Source organism: Cynocephalus volans, chromosome 14 (genome assembly GCF_027409185.1).
Source record: "Cynocephalus volans isolate mCynVol1 chromosome 14, mCynVol1.pri, whole genome shotgun sequence".
NCBI classification, from domain to species: Eukaryota; Metazoa; Chordata; class Mammalia; order Dermoptera; family Cynocephalidae; genus Cynocephalus; species Cynocephalus volans.
The window spans coordinates 62,655,001-62,668,140 of NC_084473.1; the positions used below are offsets into that span (position 1 = coordinate 62,655,001).

The 13,140-nt window shown below is 47.6% G+C and overlaps 1 protein-coding gene across 2 annotated transcripts in view; it reads left to right on the plus strand.

Annotated features, from left to right (window-relative positions):
- The window catches only part of MEIS1 (Meis homeobox 1), a 126,492-nt gene extending 125,101 nt beyond the window's left edge, over positions 1-1,391 (plus strand). The window contains exon 12 of one of the 2 annotated variants that reach the window (XM_063077952.1): positions 227-1,391. In XM_063077952.1, the coding sequence (XP_062934022.1) occupies positions 227-510 (284 nt within the window). In that variant the 3' untranslated portion in view covers positions 511-1,391. The remainder of the gene's footprint in view (positions 1-226) is intronic. The other variant, XM_063077953.1, reaches the window with a different exon arrangement.
- The last annotated feature ends 11,749 nt before the right edge of the window (positions 1,392-13,140 follow it).

Below are 13,140 nucleotides of genomic sequence, written 5' to 3' on the forward strand. Positions count from 1 at the left end.
ACCTGATAACGGTGACAATGAAAGGAATATAGTGGCAAAATGTGAGTTTCCAGCATGATGTTTCCTCATTTTATTTTCTTCTATAATTAATCCAAAAAGTGCTTTACAAAGCCATGTTCCCTTAATCATGATGTTCCTTGGCTTTCATAGGATTGCCATAGCCGAAACCACACTGTTGCTTTTTTGTAATATTTTCTTTTTGTTTCTTTCTTTTGAATTTCTACAGGGCTGCAAAGTATGCCAGGGGACTATGTAGCCCGGGGTGGTCCAATGGGTGTGAGTATGGGACAGCCAAGTTATACCCAACCCCAGATGCCCCCCCATCCTGCTCAGCTGCGTCATGGGCCCCCCATGCATACGTACATTCCTGGACACCCTCACCACCCAACAGTGATGATGCATGGAGGACCGCCCCACCCTGGAATGCCAATGTCAGCATCAAGCCCCACGGTTCTTAATACAGGAGACCCAACAATGAGTGGACAAGTCATGGACATTCATGCTCAGTAGCTTAAGGGAATAAGCATTGTCTGCAATGGTGACTGATTTCAAATCATGTTTTTTCTGCAATGACTGTGGAGTTCCATTCTTGGCATCTACTTTGGACCAAGGAGCATCCCTAATTCTTCATAGGGACTCTTAAAAAGCAGGAAATACCAACTGAAGTCAATTTGGGGGACATGCTAAATAACTATATAAGACATTAAGAGAACAAAGAGTGAAATATTGTAAATGCTATTATACTGTTATCCATATTACGTTGTTTCTTATAGATTTTTTAAAAAAAATGTGAAATTTTTCCACACTATGTGTGTTGTTTCCATAGCTCTTCACTTCCTCCAGAAGCCTCCTTACATTAAAAAGCCTTACAGTTATCCTGCAAGGGACAGGAAGGTCTGATTTGCAGGATTTTTAGAGCATTAAAATAACTATCAGGCAGAAGAATCTTTCTTCTCGCCTAGGATTTCAGCCATGCGCGCCCTCTCTCTTTCTCTCTCTTTTCCTCTCTCTCCCTCTCTCTAGCCTGGGGCTTGAATTTGCATGTCTAATTCATTTACTCACCATATTTGAATTGGCCTGAACAGATGTAAATCGGGAAGGATGGGAAAAACTGCAGTCATCAACAATGATTAATCAGCTGTTGCAGGCAGTGTCTTAAGGAGACTGGTAGGAGGAGGCATGGAAACCAAAAGGCCGTGTGTTTAGAAGCCTAATTGTCACATCAAGCATCATTGTCCCCATGCAACAACCACCACCTTATACATCACTTCCTGTTTTAAGCAGCTCAAAAACATAGACTGAAGATTTATTTTTAATATGTTGACTTTATTTCTGAGCAAAGCATCGGTCATGTGTGTATTTTTCCATAGTCCCACCTTGGAGCATTTATGTAGACATTGTAAATAAATTTTGTGCAAAAAGGACTGGAAAAATGAACTGTATTATTGCAATTTTTTTTTTGTAAAAGTAGCAGTTTGGTATGAGTTGGCATGCATACAAGATTTACTAAGTGGGATAAGCTAATTATACTTTTTGTTGTGGATAAACAAATGCTTGTTGATAGCCTTTTTCTATCAAGAAACCAAGGAGCTAATTATTAATAACAATCATTGCACACTGAGTCTTAGCGTTTCTGACGGAAACAGTTTGGATTGTATAATAACGCCAAGCCCAGTTGTAGTCGTTTGAGTGCAGTAATGAAATCTGAATCTAAAATAAAAACAAGATTATTTTTGTCATGCTGACTCCACTGCTTGAAAAATTTGTTTACTGCCCCCCCAAATTTTTAATGATTAATGCAGTAAATATTAAAATTAATTTTAGCTCCCTAAGCCATATATGTATTTGAAAATTTTAACCACAAAGTAAATTATTTAATAATAACCACTGATTTCTTTAAGCTGACTTAATGAACTCCTAATATCAGCAAATTTGAGGCCTAAAGGCACTAAACTAAGTAGACTCAGATTATATCCAACAGAATTACTCATCTAATATCAGTGAAATTATTCTTGCCCATAATGGTGAACCTAAGTACAGAGTTAAGTCGTTCACTAAGGATGTTACCTAGGATGAACAGTATATGTTTATTAGGAAATTAACCACGTGAATTGAAGAGACCAGACTTCAAAATCTAATTTTTATAAATATGCTCTATGTTCTCATTGGATAAAACTGGTTATTAACCAATTTTCTAGAACAGCTGTACAGAATTTCTGCATGGCAGCCAGCTAAATGGTACAAAATAACATGTTTAAGCTGGAATAGCTTATAATTTTATTTAAATAAAATTGCTGCTATAAAAAGTGCTTTCCAAAGCTAAGGAAAATATACAAAAATTTTAATTAAGGCAAATTCGTTTTAAAAAACTAAGCCTTTTAGCCGTGATTGCTTTGTAAACAAAGGATGGGTCGGAGGAGAGCGCCTTAAACTCAAGTCTGACGTTCCGGCCCGTGTCACCCTATAAACCCGCCCTGAGCAATTCTATTTTCTATTTGAAAAGAGAAACCAGCTGTGGGTTGGCTTTACTAGGTGACGTGTGATTGACTGGCTCACCTGCTGGAGCAGCAATGCGCACTCTCACCTTTTGTTTATGGGGCCTTGTTCCTGAACACGTGTTTGCACAGAGACAGGCTCAGTCTTCTGCAGCCATCTCCGCAGCCCCTCCGCCCCACCCCACTCCACCCCCACCCCATATATGGGATTGTTTAAATCTCCCATTTTGACCCTGTGGGAATTCTTCGTCTACATAAATAGTCCGTGTTAGTGAAATCATTCTTTTTTTGATAGGTGGTTACTAGCAGTTAACAACCATTTATTTACTTTTAAAATTAATAATAAACTTTATAAACTAACCGTCCATTCGCTCCTCCTCCCCAGTACAGGGCCGGGTGAGTGGGTTATTTTCAGCCTTTATTCTTCAGGAGGCTTTTGCCGGGTGGGGGAGGGAAAGAAAGGGGAGGAGGTATGGGGAATGAGAGAGAGAGAGAGAGAGAGAGGGAGAGAGAGAGGGAGAGAGAGAGGGAGAGAGAGAGGGAGAGAGAGAGGGAGAGAGAGAGGGAGAGAGAGAGGGAGATTCTAGGGGAGGGAGCGGGGTGCAAGTAAAGAGGAGCGAGGGAATATGGAGACTATGAAGAATCGAGATCTTCAGTGCTCAGGAATTAAAGAAATAAACAAACTGTTGTTTCCGTGCGTCCCGCCTCCCCCGTGTGACGATGACGTGAGACCTTGCGCTTCGCAGTTCCTTTCTTCCTCTGCCTCGACACCCTCCCCCCTGAATGCTATTTTAGCTTTTCCTCTTGTAAACTTCAGAGCCAGATCCGAGGTTATTGAGGACACTTATCCGAAAGAGGGAAATAATAGAGTGTTTTTGATGTTTCTTAAAAGGCAAAAACAAAACGCCCTCCCCTGAACAAGGGCGCACAATTGTACCTGCTATTTTTATTTGGGGGGAGCCCGCTGGCTGAATGAGACAACTTTTTAGTATGATTTAAATATTTTTCAGAAAAATTTTAAAAAATATTTTACCCTATCATATTTAATCAGCTGTAATTATAACACATTCAAAATGAATAATATGCCTTGACAGTATTTTTATTGTTATTGTTCATTGCATGATGTTCGACTGCTTTAGAAGCACAGGAAAGAGAAGTAAACGCGCTACAAATGGGGAATTACCCTCGTTTAGCATTAAAATTCATTTAGATAAAATTGCCACAAACATTTAAATGGGAAGATTAGTTCCCCCTCACGCCTTATTGCACTCGCTCAATGGTTCCGTTAAGAACATTTTACACGTTGGAAATTCCGTCTTCTCAGACGGCTTGCTGTTTCCTAGTTACCCACATTCAAAGCAGAGGCAGCAGCAAAGGCAGCCGCAGCAGCAGCAGCAGGGAAAAAAAAAAAAAAAAAAAAACTTTTGGCAACTGGTCTGCAATTCATCCGCTGCTCGCCCCACTCTCCCCTCCGCCCACTGCAGTCTGCCCCCCACCCAGCACCCACCCCCGTTATGTAATTTGCAGAGTCCTGTCCTCGAGGAAACAAGTTGCTTGGTTGTGTAGTATCTATACATAATGTTAAAATAGAAATATCCAAAAGCCAGTCGGTCCCACTCCGGGTCTCCCTCTCCCCCTTCTGCTCTGAAATTGAGGATTTAGTTTGAATGTGCTGAGTTTCTCACATCCCCTACCCTGAGGCCACATGGCACGTTTTTTGGCTTTTCCAGGAAATTCGCCACTGCTTCTTGCTTGTATTAGGAACGTGTGAAAGCATTAGTTGGAAAAGTCCATGCAACGTCTACTTTCTCCCCCTTCCCCTTTCTTGCTTCCCTCTCTGCCTGTCTTTCCTTCGCAGTCTCTCTCCCGCCCTCCTCCCATCCCCCCTCTCTCCGCCCCCCGCTCCCCCCACCCTTCCGCAGAGCCGCAGGAAAAGAGGAAAGTCGGCTTCGACTGCCATCTTTTGGGGATTTGGAAAAACGACTCGGTAGGAAACGGAGGGAGGCGGCGGCGCGGGGTGGGTGGATGGGGGGAAACCCCCTTATTATCCTGTGTCGGAACTGGCTCCCTTAATCTGATGCTTAAATATTTGATGTGGAAAAATTACCCATAAAATTAGTTACTAACAATTTCAAATTGAAATCACTTATCGAATTATAAACGCATTAAAGCTGTATGGATGGTATTAGGAGTTCCTCGGGAGGCAGCGGGTGTCTCCTTGCAGTGAGCAGGGCCAGCGAGTTTCGCCCCGGGGAGAGGCGCCCCCAGCGGAGCCCGGGCAAGGGCGGCGCAGCGTCCTGGGCGCCGGGTCCCGGCCGGGGGCACTGAGCAGGCGGCCAGGCCCGGGCGGAGGCTCCGGCTCGCCCGGCTCGAGGGGGCGGGGAGGAGGGAGGGGAAGGAGAGGTGGTGGGAGGCTCCGACCCCGGGGCAGCGGCGCCTACCAGGAAACTTCACAGTGAAGTCGAAAGATTCTGAAAAGGAGAAACATAAGCCCTGCCCGCGCCCTCCCTCCAGCGTATCCCACGCGGCGCGCAGACCTGGCGCTGGACTTTGCTATCCGGGTTTGTTGCTGTGTTCAGTGTCCCCCAAGTCTGCGGGCCGCGATCGAGACGGGAGATACTCCTGCTGTGGGGCTGGGCCCAGCTTCGCGCCCTAGGAGAAAATCCCGCGGGCCGCTGCGCAGAGCTCCGGCCTGGACACAGCTACCCCTGGGTCCCACCGTGCGCAGGGTCTAGGCCCGGGCACAGTGCGTGAGGGAGCAGGTCCCTGCCCGGAGCCCAGAGCACCTGGGGGTCTGCGCGGGTGCCTGCAGTAGTCTCCTACGTCCTTCCCACCCCCACCTGGAAGTCAAATATAAGGGACTGTTGACTTTGTCTCTGGAGATGGGGAGATTAGGGGTCTGCGTAGAAGGCTGTAGCATGGCATCTCTCGGGGGACCGCCTTCCCTGGGGACCCCTCCAGGTATTGTGTAATGGACTGGAGGATTCTTAGTGGACTCTGCCACGTCGGAATCCCGGACTCCCGAGTTCCACGGTGGCTCTGGGAGCGTGACCCCGAGAGTGTGGGAAGCGGAGGGCACGTGAGACCCGAGCAGGGACAGCCAGAAGGCCCAAGAGTGCCAGAGTCCGGAGCCGCAGCGGGGGAGCTGTGGGCAGCACCCCGACGCCTTAGGCAAGAGCTCCTCGGGATCACTTTCTGCAAACTTTCCTCTGCCTTTCCGGATCCCGGCAGGCAGTCCGCCTATATGAAGGCAGTGAAAACACGCCTCGATGATGCAAAGCACCCGGTAGGCGCTTGGACGCCGGATGGAACGGCGTGGAATTGGGTAGTGGGGCGCCCTGCCTGGCCGGGCGTTTTTCCTTGTCTCACCCCCATAGTCCTGCCTCCCCACATCCACTGGCTGTTAGGAGGCCCGCAGCACTTAGGGTGGCCAAAGTGCAGAGTCTGCATGAGGCTGGGAATTCCAGGGCGGGGGGAAAGCCGCGAGGGGGAGAGCATGGGGGGTTGTGGGCCCGAGGCAGGGAGGCTGACGGCAGGCAGGGGGACGGTTCCCTTTTCGGCCCGATCTGCCCGCCAGCGCGTCTGAAACATTCTCTCCCAAGGCGGAGCTGAAAGGAAAAACAAACAACATATTGAGCAATCAGTTCGCCAGCGTTTGAGCTTTAAAAGTCTTTGCCCTAAAAATGGTACCCTGGGGGTCTCAGTGGGGAGATTGAGGTGGGGGTGACATTTGTAGGGCTTCGGGTCTGGCCGGCTGCGTCCGGGGGTCGCCCCTCCGCCCACAGCCTCCCGCCCCCCGGCGCGCTCAGCTCACCGCGGGGAAATCCGGGCGGTGAGCCCTGGAGAAAAGGGATTTAGTTTTAAGCCAGTCTCCCATCGATCAGGTTGGTAATTCCTACCCTTGCCCACTCGCAGACACACTCACCTCTACCCTAAAGCATTAAGTTCATTACGCGGGCAATGATCTTAATCTTCAGGAGGAAAACGAGTCCCGGGACCTCGCGATTGCGGAAGCAGTGAATAAAGTCACCTGCTCCACGCCCCAGCCCGATCCGCTCCTCTGGGTGGGGGCCTCGTGGGGCAGGGCGCGCTGCCCGGGAGTCCCAAGCGCCACGACGAGGCGTGCCCGGCAGGGGTCAGGAACCCCGTGTCTGCTCTCTCCGGGTTGGCGACCTCCTCGAAGGGTGGCATTGCGCGCACTCGCTTTCCTGCTCCCCCAACTTCTGCCCTTTCTCCTAGGCCTCCCTTGCACCCCAGCACTTTCTTCCTTCTCTCCCCAAAGTGGCAAGTTCCCCTTCTCCACCGAGAGTCCTGAGGTTCTGTCCCCCATCCCCCAGTCCTCCGCAGCTCAAGGTCCCGCACTGCAGTCCCGCTAATCCCATCCCCTATGCGCACCCGCCCACCTCACCCACCTTTCTGGACGTGGGTGGGTGGCTATCACTCAGTGAGGCCCTGTTGAAGCCACTGGCTGAGGGTACCGTGGGGTTTTAGAAAAACATATTCCTCGATTTAGGGGAGATCCCTGCGCCCGTTGATAACTCCATCTCAGAGAAACCTAGCACAGTGGCAAAGACCCCTACCAGCCTGCTCCCCATCTCTCCCTCCAACCCCCATCTTGGCATCGAGCTGCGTCTGGCACCGCGGGGAGATGGAGGCAAGCCACGCGCCCCCGTCCCCTTACTGGCCGACCCGCGAGGCGCCAGCTTGTTCTGGAGACTCAGTTTCCACTGGACAAAAGCGGGGAACGCACAATGCAATGGCTGTGTCAATCCACGTTCCCGCCACTCCTCCACCCCATCCCAATCTGATTTTGGAGACGTGCATTTTCAGGTAGTCCTAAACTGTGAACAGCGAGCTTTGTGTGTTATCTAGTGGGGGTGGGGGTGGAGGGGGAGGAGACTCCTACTGCCCGCTCCAGTCTTTAATGTCTGAAATAACGAAATGCCTGTGTGGCAGCTGCTGCTAGAGCCAAAACTAACTCTTTGGAAGACGGAAAAGAGTGAAAGGCAAAGAAAGACTGTTCATTTTTTTTTTCCTTTGGTGCCGTTTGGGATGTCATCTGTTTCCTTGGCGACTGTGTTCAGCCCCTGGAGCCCCTGGGCTCCTGGATTGTTAGGGGGGGAAAGCATGCTATTTCTGCACCGTCATTTATCACTGTCACCGCATAATGATTCCCCTTGCAGCCCCTTATTGATGTTTGTAATTGCATTATCTCATAAAGGAGGATGATCAATGAAACCGAGCCGTGCATTCTGGGGTCAGAGGAAGCCAAAGTACTGTTTGTCCCCTTTAATACAACAAGTACTCATTATCTTTAGGTCTGCATTCAAAAAATGATCTGATCTGGGGCTGACCCTGTCGGACATCCCAACACTTTCTAAAACGCGGTTTGTGTAACCTTTTGCTTAAATGCTAAATCAAGTACCTGTCTTGCATTTCAACGAAACAAAATGCTCAAACTGAATGAGAAAAGCATTTCTTCTTTCCTTTTCTTCTTCTTCTTCTTTTTTTTTTTTTCTGGGAGGGGTGCAATCGTCGGAAGACGCAGGAGATTTTACACTGTCACTGCTTAGTAATGTAGAAAAAGCAACCCTCATCAAGGGACCTAATGAATGAAAAAAATTGGGGTGAGGGGGAAAAAAGTAGCTGGGAGCTTTTAACAAGGTCGGTACTAAGAGCAGAATAAAACCACATCCGGTTTAATTAATAAGAGCTATAAACTGAAATAATTCCCCGTGACTCTGCCCTTGCTTCTCCCTTTTACGGAGTCATATCTCTTCGTTTTAGATAAATGACTTTTGTGCCTGTTCGATTCTCACAACAACAATAACTAAATCAGTTGCACACTCTGTATCTAAAACCATCTACAAACTCCAGTAAATAAAAAGAAGTTCATTTGTCTATTAAAGCAAGTATTTAGCTGAGCAGAAATATCACAGTAATACTGAATGGAGTTCATGTAATCCCATGAAAATCAAGTCGTCTTGTTGCACTGAAGTAAATGAAAAAATACAAAGGAGAAAAGGTCCAAGTGTAATTTTAAACTAAGTGTATTATTGGACTGTCACAGTGAAAATGTGATTGTTTGTCTGGGATGGTGGGGGGGGGGGAGTGGACATCAACTTAACTCACATTTAACTTAAGAGTTTTAGAAAGGACACATGTATTCCAGATTTTGTTATCATTTTAATTTGTTGAAAGAGGAGAAATTGAGATAATTCTAATTCATCATTTTGGTACGTTAGGATGAATAACTCCTTCAAAGACAGAATTAAACAAAGAACTTATTTTAAACATTGCAAGGCTGTATTATGAAAAAAGTGTTTCTAATCTTCTGAAGATGAATTTTCCCTACGGTAATAAGACCAAAAAGAAAAGAAAAAAAAGAACAAGAAAAGAAAGGAAGAAAAGACTAGGTCCAGGTATTTTATTTTTAAAGTTCTAGAAATTTCTAAATTAATAACGTAAATTAATGTTTTAAATAAAAGACCTCAGTTGAAAAGTCTAGCATAGTTGAGAAAATGAGTACTTAAATAAAATAGTGTACTCCGATAATTTGATACCCTGACATACAAACCTTAAATTGAATGGCAATAAAACAATGGGCTAAATTTTTCCCACTTGGAAAAAGAACCTTAATGATAAAGCTAAAAAAGTTTTCACCGTATTGAACCTTCACTTAATTTTTCTCTAGAAGGCAGATTCTTCTAAACTGTATTCTTTTCCAGGAATTCTGTCAAGGCAGTTTGACATAATATATGTTTTGTATTATTTAAATATTCTGGCACTTTCGTTCTTTGAAAATGCTCAACTGAAACAGATATGCAGCCACGCATATATTTAATATAAATGGTATCTTGTCGTTAACATAAAATATTAAAGGGAAAATAAAACTTTGGGCTTTGTCAGTTAATATAGAATTTTTTAGCATACTACTCTGATTTTCAAAACACACAAATGTACCCCCTTGATTTTAACCAATCAGCACAAGCCTTTCTCTTATTTGGTTGAGGATCTGGCATCATATACATTTTCTATTTTTAATATTTAGTGTTATAGCCCACGGTTAAAATAATGAAAAATTAGTCTCGTTTCAGAAATTATTTATTTATGGAACGAACATGATTAAAACATAAACACACACGCAAAGTGCAGCTGCAACAGAAAAAAAAACTTGATTTACGGTTATTAAATCTTTGATCGCCATGTTAATGTTTCTTTTTCTACCTTTCATTTGCATTTTAATCTATCGAATCTTTACAATTTTGCTGCCTCCTATTTCAATGATTGATTACAGATCCGAAATAAGAAAAACCAAGCCTAGCTGTTCTTTTCCTTTCTTTGCTTTCTTTTTTCTTTTTCTTTCTTTCTTCCTTTTTTTTTTTTTTTTTTTTTTTTTTTTTTTTTTTTTTTCTTCTCTTCCCTTTCCCCCTGGGTTGATTTCTGAAACTTTCTCTCCATGCTAATGTAGACAGGACAAATTAATTCTGCTCTTTTAAATGTCAAAGATATAAATAAAAAATGTTTTCTGTCCCAAACGTGAATATTTTCCCAGCCGCTTGTTTTCACGTCGTAAAAGATCATCCCAGCAAAACGCAATTAACAGCGAAACACACACCCCCTCCCCGCGGCGTGGATTTTTTAAAGGACGTGTTGTTACTGAGTTAAGAAAGGTGAGAAGTTCACCGTCCCTTCGCCACCAGTGGCCTCGCCACGGCTTCTCTCCCTCTTTCCGTCTCTCACACTCAGAGGTTTGGTCCCCAGCTCCATGCGGGATCTAAGTCACACAAACAAACATAAACTAGCCGGGTGGGGGGTTTGCTGTTGTGAAGTCGATTTCTTGAGACAAGCAATGTAAAGACAAAAGGGGAAGCGACCCAGGTCTGTTTGTTTTCTTTCCCCGCCTCGCGATTGCCCCTTTGCCCCCTTCTCCCTCGCTCCCTCCCCGCACGCCCTCCCCGGGTTGCTCCGGCTCCGCGCATGAGACGGTCGTGTGCGGACCGCGTTGCCCGTACGCGTCACTTTTCGCGCTAGCGTGGAAGCAAGTGTGGCGCTGGTTTTGGAAGGCGCCGGCCGGACGTCGGCTGGACCCCTTCTCCCCGCCGGGCTGAGGGCCCCTGGGGCTCTGCCAGGCTCTGGCCCCGACCAGAATTGCGCCTCCCGCCTGGCTGGGGGTCGGGGTGGGAGCCGCGTGGCTCCGCGCCGCGCGCAGGGGGCGAGCCCCAGGTGTGACAGCAGAGGCGCTCCCGCCAGCCCGCGAGCCCGCCAACCTGCAAGAGCGCCCCCCGCTCCCGCCCACCCCCGCCTCCGTTCCCGGGGCCCGAGCCTCCTGCGTGGGGCGTTCCTGCCCGCAGACAGAGGGGACCCGCAGATGAGCGAGGACCGACTTCTCAGGCGGGTCCCGGCTGCTGGCGCCCGCGGCCTCGGGGGGCGCGCTGTGCCGGGGTGGAGGGCGAGCCGGGAGAAGGCGGCGGGATGAGACCCCCAGAAACCCCTACGTGGGCAAACGCACGATCAAGAGTCGGGGTAGGGCCGTGGAGGTAGAACACCCGAGGCAGAGTCTCCAGTTCCGCCCTTGCACTCGTGCGTGCCCAGGGGCATGCCCACGCGGGGGCACAGACCGTTCTCCCCGGGCCCGGTCACCCGGAGTCCGTGTGGCGACCCCAGGGTGGCTGCCGCCAGGGAGGCGATCTTCATTGACGTGGACGCCCAAAGCGGTTAAAACGGGGGTGGCGTGAGCGGGAAGAACATTTGATCCGGGCCCACCCTTTGTCTTGAAGCAGATTAGGTAGTCTGGACATAGGAGGAAAAACAGAAAGTCTAGACGGGAAAACTTATTGTGTTCACAAAATATAAATATGATCCGAGCGGTTTGGTACCTCAAGGAGTGGAGACAGATCCTTGTAGACGACTGGGACGACAAGACTGGGGAGATTTAAAGTGAAAGAAACAGCAGATGATTAAGAAAGTAATAGTAAGGTGTCCCATACACTACAGTTTTATTGTTGGGTAGTAACTACCCGATTTATTTATTGCCGGGGCTATATAATAGAGATAATGACCACAAACTCAAGATAAATTCTTAGGCGCCCCGCCGGTCAATTCTTTTTTATTTAGGAGAGCGAGCCTGAAAGGTGAGCCTCGTCTCCTCCCCTCCTCGAAGATCCGTCTTGCTTTCCACCACATTATAAGCATGACATGCAAATAAATAAGTGCTGCAGGGTCTGTGTGGGTAGGCCTGCAGGATTTATTTCAGGTGAGGGAGGAACATACACGGCATATGAATTTCTGCAGGAGCTGCGGCGTGGTTCCTTCCCTCTCCCTCTCGGCCGCCCTCTCTCCGGGTCTCCCTCCCTCTCTGTGGGAGCAGAGAGTGTCCCCTGATGAAAACATGAACGTGTCATGTCTCAACTCCCTGTTCATTGACATATAGGTCTGGAGAGGTTTGGGGGGCAAGGCAAAATGCAAAACGTATCCCCAAAGTAGGTTGAATTGAGGGGACTGCTTAAAGGGATTCCGGCTGACAAAGGGAAGGGTGAGTTGCAATGATGACTTCTAGTAGGGGGGCAGCACAGCAGGTATGTTAATATCATTTTGAAATATGCAGAATGGTCCAAAAGTTTGCTGTCCCGGATCTGGTATCGGCCCTTCCCCCCGCTGGATGGATCCAAAGGGGAGCCTCTTGGATTCTTGGGACCCGCCAGCCTTCCTTGGCCCTCAGTTTCTCTTCCGGGGAGCCTAGTATACACCCCTATAGTCAGGAGATGGGATTAAAGATGACCTTGCTGCTTGACCGCCAAGGTCGGAAGGGCGCGGGCGGCCTCAGGTGTAGGCTCTACCTGACGCAATGGCTGCAATAATAGTCACCGGCTGGCCTTTAAACAAGGCGGCCTCCGAGAGCTCATCTGTCCCCACCTGCGCTCTGCGACAACTCAGGCAGAGCGGGAGCCTGCCAACATGAAGTCAGCATTCTCTTCCGATATGCTTTTCTTCTTCCTCATTTTTTGGGTAATATTCAGACATACAGTGTTTCAGTCTCACAATAATCACTTATATTCAGAAGTCCCTTTGATCTATGTTTGGTCAGAGAAAAACACCTGACAGTGAACTGCGATGAGAAAGAAAAAGGCGGAGGGGAGATGGGAGGGGCCAGCGGGTCGGGGGAGGGAGAGAGAGGTGTTGGGGGGGGGGAGACACAGAGCGAGCAAGAAGTGGAAGTGGGGTGGGGGGTGGGGGTGGAGGGCAATGAGAGAAAGCGAAGAGCAGCTGCTACAGCAAAGAGGCTGTTCCTGCAATTTGGTGGTTCGTGTGAGGGATGATGTTATGAGCTGAAAGCAGGACAGTCCTCGTCCATCGTTGACAATATTGATGTCATTCATGCACGACTTTATCTTTGAACCAGAATATCTGTTCCAATGATTTCCATAAGCACATAAATTATAATCTTCAGAGCCTTCAATATTTCTTTCGGTATTTTATTGTGTTATTGCAGAGGCCATTTACGAAGTGAATGATTCAACTTTTAATCTTTTGAACATTAAAGTGTATTCCACCGAGTTTCCTTTTCAAAATAATCTAAAGTAACAAAAAGAAACTAAGCTCATTACATGAAAAAGTGACAAGCATTTTACTCTCAGCCTGGCAA